This window comes from Narcine bancroftii, chromosome 7, assembly GCF_036971445.1.
Source record: "Narcine bancroftii isolate sNarBan1 chromosome 7, sNarBan1.hap1, whole genome shotgun sequence".
Taxonomy (NCBI): Eukaryota; Metazoa; Chordata; class Chondrichthyes; order Torpediniformes; family Narcinidae; genus Narcine; species Narcine bancroftii.
In genome coordinates this window covers 165332031-165341006 of record NC_091475.1, presented here as the reverse complement: position 1 = coordinate 165341006, position 8976 = coordinate 165332031, and the positions used below count along the sequence as shown (strand labels likewise).

Sequence of the window (8976 nt, the reverse complement as noted above, 5' to 3'; positions counted from 1 at the left end):
CCCCAATGCAGTCAGGGAAAGCGAGGCAAAAGCAAGTCCCCTCAGCTAATCAACACATGTCAGAGGATTCACCTCCAGCACTCCCTCAACCTCTGAAACCATACAAGACTCCAGTTCATCTAAAGCCATCACCAACTCGAGTCCAGATCCAAACCTCTTATACAATGAGGAAGTTTTCAGCACACAGGCCATCCTCAGCATCTTCTTGAATTCCCATTCTGATACCTGGTTCTCAAAAGCCAGTCTCCAGCAGCCTGGTGTGAGTCCTTTGACTTCGAGTCTCCAGCAGTCCTTGCCCACAAGTCACCAACAGCTCGACTCCTACAACAGCAGAGCCCTGCAATGGTCCACCTCCGTGGTTATTGTCCTTATTGTTTCTTCTTCTCCTCCTCCTTCTCAAATGGCCATTTCATGTCGGGCCTCCACCTTGAGACCGGCTACGGAGCGGATGGAAAGATGGGAACTTACTTTTCAGACAGCAGCCCTAAAAGGCTGCCCCAGCATCCCATTCATATCCAGAGGCGCCTCGTCGCGCCCTCTTTATCCGTCGGAGGTGGGGCAACTGATGCCATAGCACCACCCGTCATAAATATGCAGCAGAGCAATGGCCGTCTGCCCTCCCCATCCTCCCCCACGCAGCTGAAACCGCTCTATGGTTTCCAGAACAGATCCAGCTGCGTGCAGGAGGATGGGGAGGGCAGACGGTCATTGCTCTGCCTCGTTTTGAACCACAGAGAGCGGCTCCGAAGGCCGAAGCGGCCCTTTTTGGCCGTCCCCGATTTGGAGGGAGAGGGGCGGGAGGGTGGGTCGATTTTATCAGAACATTAATGTTAGGGGAGACAGGTCACAGGCTGACGGCACCCTCAGCCCACCCCTCAACAGCCGCTGAGTGCGGCTGGTCATTCAGATTGATCGGCGGAGATGATCCCTCTCAGCTCGGAGCCCGCCTCCGCACATTCGGATTGTGCGTTTTGGCGGAGTTTCTCCGCCTTGACCTCTCCACCTTTGGGCGATCTGAACTGGCCTCAGGGGTGGGGTGGGATGGGGTGGGGGCGTTTCTTCCTATGGAGCCCTGTGCCAGTCCACGGTTCTCCCAGTCTGCAAGCCCTCCTGGCCACTGCCGAACACAGATGGGCACAGACCTCGCAGTGGCAGGACTTGATATAAAACCCCACCATGTCCTTTAAAAGGCCGTTTAAAGCCTGCACGTATCGGCCTGCAGTAGGGACCCGGCAGGGGAGCGCTGTATTCGCTGCTTCCTCCAGCAGTGCCACTTTTTTTCTGGCACTCTCTCCATGTCCATTTAACACCTTTTGTCTGTTAGTCTGTACTCTTCCCCTGCCCTTTTAATTCAGACGCCTGCCTGCCTTTCACTCATCCGCAACGTTGGTTCTATAACATTTTCTTGGACTCTGCTCCTGTGTCTTAACCACAATCACAGACCTTTCACGACAAAGTGTGCAGACGTCCGTGTTTCACTTTCTTATTCCTCGCCCCCGTTGCTATGGTTGAGCTACCACGCTTAATCGTGCATCTCAGAGTTCCATCATTTTGTCCTTTACGTACAGTTGAATCTTTCTCTTTTTTAAGTTCTTCAAGTAAACAAACGTTTCGTCCGATCACGATCAAGTCACCGATCCCGCGTCGACCGTCTTCGGGCGCATGCGCACATCCAGTGACGTCACGGCCCACGGCGCAGGCGCGGGGTCCGCCGGTGCGTGCGAGGCGGTGGGGCGCTGGCGGAAGGAGAGGGCCGAGTGGAGCTCAATCGAGCGCGGGAGCTCGAAGCGAGGCCTGTTCAACCAGGACGGTTTCGCCGCGGAGACGAACCGGGGCCGTTCGCCGCCATGTCGGTGTTTCACGATGAGGTGGAGATCGAAGATTTCGAGTTCGACGAGGAGACGGAGAGTTATTACTATCCGTGTCCGTGTGGGGACAAGTTCATCATCAGTAAGGTACCGAGGGCCGACGTTTAATTGGGAGGTGGTGGCGAGCGGCTGCCGGAAGGTTGCAACCGTGGCGCCTGCTCCTCGCAAGCCGTCCGAGTGATTCCGATGATGGTCGCGTTGCCCGGGGCGCCAAGTTGGCTGGCAGTGTGAACCGTGGGGTAGGGGGGGAGAGGGGAGGGGAGGAGAGGGAGGGGAGGGGAGGAGAGGGAGGGGAGGGGAGGAGAGGGAGGGGAGGGGAGGAGAGGGAGGGGAGGAGAGGGGAGGAGAGGGAGGAGAGGGGAGGAGAGGGAGGGAGGGGAGGAGAGGGAGGGAGGGGAGGAGAGGGAGGGAGGGGAGGAGAGGGAGGGAGGGGAGGAGAGGGAGGGAGGGGAGGAGAGGGAGGGAGGGGAGGAGAGGGAGGGAGGGGAGGAGAGGGAGGGAGGGGAGGAGAGGGAGGGAGGGGAGGAGAGGGAGGGAGGGGAGGAGAGGGAGGGAGGGGAGGAGAGGGAGGGAGGGGAGGAGAGGGAGGGGGGAGGGGAGAGGGGAGGGGGCGAGGAGGGGACCGAGCTTTTTCTGCGATATGGAGGGCGTAAAGGCAATGAACATGGATGCGGCAGATGAGTAAAATGACGGAAAAGCTCATCTAATATGTTAAAAGTAGAAATGAATGAAAGAAAATCTGTAAACGCTGAGATCAAGACGTCCGCGCCCCAGCTCCGGGACATCTAGTGTAGAGCAGAAGCTGAGAAATGGGTTAACTGAAATAAAGTGATTTGTGGAACTGGTTATCAGTTTACAAGCTCGGTAGATAGTGATTATATCCACAAAAATGGTGGAATTGATTGTTGTTGCATGATAAAAATAACCAGACTGAGTGCTGATATCTTGATTGATTAATAAATACTTGAGGAGAATAGAAATCGGGTGATGAAAGAACATTGAAAATTCTCATTGTTTTTAAGTTCCTTCAGGAGATATTGATTATTATTTCTGTTTTTGCAGGAAGATCTGGAAAATGGGGAAGAAGTTGCAACATGCCCAAGTTGTTCTTTGATTATCAAAGTCATTTATGATAAAGTAAGTTGATGTTTATTTGAGTTCTGTACAACTTGCTTGTAAACATTGAAAAATGTTTCAATAGCAGCTTCACGTGATGAGGCAATGAATAAGTCAGAAATTCATCTGGCAGTTTCAGTGACAATTCAAGCAGAAGCTGCTATTCATTATCTGCAGTCTTTTTTAAATTTTTTTTTATTTTTCACACCATAAATCACATTAGCCATGATATACACTTTTTCTTTTTCACACATATACAGTGACTTTTTCTCCCCCCCCCCTCCCAAGTCTTGATGAACTTTGCCAAAGCTTCATGAGAATTAAATTAACGTGCTTATCTCAGTACATGCTTTTGTGATTGTTTGTCTCCATCAATAGATCAATTGTTTGCATACACTTTGAAAATACTGAGCTGCATTTAACAGTTCAATGTACTTAACAGTTCCAAGTTTTTTCAACTTTTTGATTTCCAGCTTCAATAGTGTTTTGTTTTTATTGCGTTCAGATAATTATTTCAGCATTTGCAATTTACAATTATTCTCAACATGTCCTGTTATAATATCCATTATGTGTTAGTCCTTTTGGCATTTAACTTTTGTTCCAATCATCTCAAAAGACCTTGGATTTTGTACACTCTGCTTTCCTTCCCTTTTGTCTTAAGCATTATTTATGAGCAGATTTTCTTGTCCTCCTGAGTATGCTGTAATTTTTTTTGAGGCAGTTACGCACTATGGGATCAGAACCTTCAGCCCAATTCATCCAATGTACTTTCAAGATTCAATTTATTGTCATAGTAATAAAACAGTGTCGTAATACGTGAAATTTCTTTTTGCCTGCTGGAAGGCAAACAGATTTACCACCAACAGGAATTGCCTAAGCGCCTCTTACAATCTAACTTGCAGTCAGACTTGGAGAGAGATAAGCAAAAGAGAGTCCCCCCAGAGTGACCAAGTGTCCATAGATTTGCCTTTAGCACTTCTGCAGCCACATAGAGTTCAGTCCAAACCATTGTCAACCTGAGCTCCAAATCTGAACCTCTGACATGGTCAGGAATCCTTCAGCGCCCTTTGCACCTCCTCGCGTCCTGGTTTCTGATACCTGGCACCCCTCCAGCCAATGCAAGTCAGTCTCCAGCATTCTGCAGCCCGGCATGAGTCTCCCAACAGCAGCCCACACCTTCTGTGGGTTTCTTGCCTCAAGTCGCCAGCAGCCCGTCACATGCACTGGTTCCTCAGCCACAGAGCCCCCTCGCTGGTCCGCCACCATGATCGCCATCACCCCACGTCATCTCCACTTCTCCCCCTCAGACGGGGTGTGATCTTCCTGTCCTCTGGTGCCCTGCTCCATTTCTCCGCTTCCCCGGAGTCTGCAGTCCCTTGTGGCTGCTGCCGATTAATAGGCACTGCCATCTTGGGCGCAGACCTGCGGTTGCGGGATTTCAACTAAAACCACTGTTGGCTCCCCCAACGGGCAGTTCAAAGCCCTTGTGGAGACCACGGCAGTCGACTGGGCCCCGCAGGAGAGCTGCATCTCTGCTCCCACAGGTCCTCATCAGTCACGGTGCTGCCGCTACAGCAGCTCTGACAGCGTCATCATTCTGTGCTACCAGTAGTTCGATTTGTCTGCATTTGCCCATAAACTCTAAACCTCTTCAACTCTTTTTAAAATAAAAAAATCTTTTGGATTTCTCATGTGACAAAACAACTATTTAAGTTTTGTTGCTAATTTCAAAATTTTGTATTGTTTAAAATGTAAGATTTGCCAAAATGAAAAAAATTATACTTGTATGGCTGGAGGCCAGATTGAGTTGAGAAGGGGGGGTGGGGGGAAGGATGGCAGCAGATAATTTTTTGGAAAATGGCAGATAGAGCCAGGCTGGAGAAGAAGATGATGGAGACAACTGCTGGAGAGTGATAACTGGTGATACAAAGGCTACTTGTGCTGAATCTGATAAGGAAGGTGATTATTAATAGAGTGAAACATAAAAGTCATTGCAGAAAAAACCCACAAAATTGCTGGAGGAAGAGCAGGTCAATAGGAGGTAAAGGTATATAACCAACATTTTGGGCCTGAGCCCTTCAAGGTATGAGCAAAAAACAGGTGGGTGTCTGAATAAAAAGGCCTGGGGAGAAGGGAAGAAAGGGCAGGAGGAGGAGCAATTAGGTGGGTTTGGCTCTGTGAATGCAGAGCTGAGGGAATGGAGACAGCAAGAGGAAAGGAGACAATGGGGATGAATGGGGTTAACAGAAATTATAGAAGTCACTGTTAATGTCATCTGATTGGAGATGTTCCAGACGGAACATGAAGTGTTATTACTCCAGTTTTTAGGTGGTCTCAGTCTGACAGTCCATAAGACCGTGGACAGACATGTCAGCAAGGGAATGGGGCAGGAAATTGAACTGGGTGGAGGATGGTGGATGCAGATGCAGTGACAATCATGTGACCTTGTTGCGTTTGGGGCAGAAGGGGCAGGCAGAAGTGTGGGTAATGGAGGATATGCATGCAGATAAGGGCTGAGATGATGGTAGCAGAGGGGAAATGATGTTTTTAAGGTGATAATGGGAACAATTCAAAGAGAGTTGAAGGAATAAAATGAAGGAGGGGTGAATTGTGTGAGTTGGTAGAGGGGGTAAAAATGAGCTATAAAGGGTTGGAAAAAGCAGGAGAATAGGAAAAGCAACAAAAATAGGAAGAATGGATGCGAGTTGGAAGGAGAGGGACATGGGAAGTCAGGTTTATCAAACTGGAGAATTCATTGTTCACTGTTAGTTGGGTTGTAGATTACCCAGGTGGAATGAGCTTTTGTCTTTTTAAATGTTTGTTTACATCTATTTGTTGCAAAATACCTAGTGCAGTAAGAGGTTCTTCAAACAGGCTATCAGGTTATCTCAAATATTACATAGTTATGTATGAAGCACAATTTACATAGTACAGGATGACGGGAAGGTCAGTTGGCACCAAGCAGGAGCCAGATGGCTTCAGGGAAGAAACAGTTTTTAAGCTCTTTGGTGCACATATTCACATCTTTGAGCCCCATTTGAGTGGACCTGTTTCTAGGCATTATGATTCTGGGGAGCCATAAGATTTTCTGAAGTTGTGAAGCTTGCACAAGTTTTTTTTTTATATACATGACCTCGATGCTGTTTTCCTTTCTGTGGCTTTCGGAGTTCTTTGATGCTCACCTGTTCTGAAATTGTCATCAGGTGGACTCTAGGAAGCAAATTAGTCTTCCTACTATTTTCCCCAAGTTGATTTTAATTCTAGTTCTGCTTTTATTATGTACACAAGGACATTTTATTTGGGACTCTAGGGGTTGCTTTCACTGATGCACCTATTTTTTTTTTCCATTAAGTGTAAAATGTTCTGCTCATCTCTGCTGATATAATGAAGTTCATAGTTTTTGAAATGTCTTCATTAATTTCTTCAGGATCAGTTCATGTCCGGAGAACTAGTGGAAATGGTGACCATGGATAAACTAGAAAAATTGAAATGCTGATTTTTTTTGAAGCTGTAACCCTGATGAACTTGCAAGCTTTCTAATGCTGAATTACATTGAAGATGTACGTGAAAATGGAATACATTAACCACATAAGAATTGACTGGATTCCTGGGTGCATTGTTGTTTATGCAAATTACAGACAAAGCTGTAATATAATGTATTTATATAATGTTTATGTAACTGTTTTATCATGTGATTCCGAGATCTTCGAATTAAGGTGATGTATGAGATAAAAAATTAGATAATAAACTAAAACTTGGGCTCCCAAGAGGAACAATTGGAAGTGATGATGGGTTGAAGGCTTTATTTTTTTATTTGAGTATTAGTGTTGTAAATATTTTGTTCAATAACATTTCTATTGATCATTTTTACTAGAAATTAAACTTTATAATAGGCAGCAAGGTCGAATAAACTTTTTTTGCTTAACCAGGGGAGAGTTCAGCAACAAATTATTTCTTCCGAAAATGTTCGAGGCACATGCAATAATGTATTTATTTTTCATGGATTTGCATTTTTTGGAAAGTTAAAATGTAGACATGAAAATAGTTAATTCTTTTGTGAAATAACTAACGATTTATTCAATAAAGTTTATTTATTTTTTAAAAAGTAATGAGGCTTCAAAGAATTTAATTACTATTGTGGAAATGCTTTTTGATGTTGTGTAGCCTTAACTTCTAACCTGATGACATGCAGAAAATAAAATTCTTGTGTAAAAAGACCTACTATATGATATGAGTTAAATTTCTGTTTCAAAGGAAATGTTCCTGAAAATTGTACTGAAACAGATTATAGATATGTTTTTGGGAGGTAGATTGGGGAAGGTTTTTTAGTGTAGTCATATACAAACACTTTAAAACAAATATTATTTAAAATACTGGAGCTCTGCTCATGCGAGACAGTTCGGCTCCAAGAGTTTTTGCAAAAGCTTTGGAGAGTGCCCAAGGGATTTCACTAATGGATTGTTGTTTACAAAAAGGCAACAGATGGAAGAACTCTTCGGAGCTGCAGGCAGTCTGGAGTGGAACTTGCTGTTCTAAGAGGGTCATGTGGATTTTGCAAGCAGAGAGGGAAAAACAAGCTTTTTCTCAGAGAGAGAATTCAGTTGGGACTGGAGCGACCTTACAAGTGGTCCTATAGGGTCATCAAGGATAAAAGCTCCCCTTTCGTCCTCAACATCAGCGGTAAGGAAGAGACTTACTGTTGACCACCTGAGACAAGCATATCTGGACTGAAATAAGCAGGTGTCTACTTGTCGCCTGCGATGCAGGGGCAGACTGCCCAAAGCTACGATCAATGGCCCAAATGTCAGTTCTGGGGAGTGTTGTGTAGTCTAGGAATGCGGTGACCATGCGGACCTGGGGGTGACACTTGCTGTTGTCCCAGGTAACCTCCGCATGGCAGGAGAGATGGGGAACATTGGTGGGAATGCTGGCCAATCCCAGGCTGGCACTCCGATGATTTGGGGCCTTGATGTTAGCACCTGGGTCCTGTACAAGTGCGAAGGCCAGAGCAATAAACTGGTCTCGCTTTCAAAGACTATTGTGCATTTCATTCTCCACGCTTGGGTAGTCAAGACCCTTTTCCTCTTCACCACCTTGTTTATCCCATTAAGACTAATAAACTTTTTAGTGTTTTATCCACACCATTTTTCAAACAAATATTGTATAACAATAAAATCTTTCCAATTTTTAAAAAATACTGTAACATTTCCCTTTTAAGAGTCATTTCCCTTTTAAAAAGCACTTTCCTTTTAAGAAACATATACATCCATAGCTCTGATGACGTTAACAATTGAACACAAGTCAGTGAAAAAAGCCTGCATAATCTTCAAAAGAAGAACCCCTCCCTTTAGCACCAACTTTTAAAACCTCTCCTCTCCTGGTACCATATTCTCCCTTAAAAATCAGAGTTCCAACCTTGATACTTACTTCACCACTTTCCTTTCTTTCCAGAGTTCTCTAAGTAAATTAGGATGATTTTTCTTTTAGCAGTAAATGCAAGACAGTTCAGTACTACCGAATATAAATTTTAAAAATACATCTTTCAGTTAGTCCCATTTTGAAATGGTCTTTTCAGTCTTCTTATCTAGCGACTTTAATCTTTTTATAACTTAAAAATTCTTCCACTTCTTTGGTCTTGAAAATTCAATTCCTGTCTTGAGACATCCACCCTCAACGCCACTGAGTAAAGAATTGAATATTTAGTTTTTAGATCACAGTTGCTTCTGTACTTCATCAAACTCCTTTCTTTGACCAAGGCAGGGCTAAACTGAAAAAACATTACTTTTGCATTGTCCACCACTAATGCCCATTATTTATTTTTTTAATATTCGTATGCTGCTCCCAAGATCACCTCCTTCTCCCAGTAACTTAAGAGTCTTACCAGGACAGGTTGTGGTCACTTCACTGGTTCTTCTGGGTCCAAGGGTCCAATGAGCCCTTTCAATTTGCAGCTTTACATTTAACTTGTTTTGTCCTGGCATTTGTGGGATCC

At 45.0% G+C, this 8976-nt stretch overlaps 1 protein-coding gene across 1 annotated transcript; it reads left to right on the top strand.

Annotated features, from left to right (window-relative positions):
- The first annotated feature begins 1679 nt into the window (after positions 1-1679).
- On the top strand, positions 1680-7093 carry dph3 (diphthamide biosynthesis 3). Its single transcript, XM_069892510.1, has 3 exons — positions 1680-1955; positions 2931-3005; positions 6412-7093. The coding sequence occupies exons 1-3, from the start codon at positions 1848-1850 to the stop codon at positions 6478-6480; spliced, it is 252 nt and encodes an 83-aa protein (XP_069748611.1). The 5' UTR covers positions 1680-1847; the 3' UTR covers positions 6481-7093.
- The last annotated feature ends 1883 nt before the right edge of the window (positions 7094-8976 follow it).

Excerpts from the sequence above, each read along its gene's own strand:
- dph3 (XM_069892510.1), top strand. The coding sequence starts at position 1,848 with ATGTCGGTGTTTCACGATGAGGTGGAGATCGAAGATTTCGAGTTCGAC. Across the intron at positions 1,956-2,930 it reads ACAAGTTCATCATCAGTAAG|GAAGATCTGGAAAATGGGGA; the intron begins GTACCGAGGGCC and ends CTGTTTTTGCAG. Across the intron at positions 3,006-6,411 it reads TCAAAGTCATTTATGATAAA|GATCAGTTCATGTCCGGAGA; the intron begins GTAAGTTGATGT and ends TAATTTCTTCAG.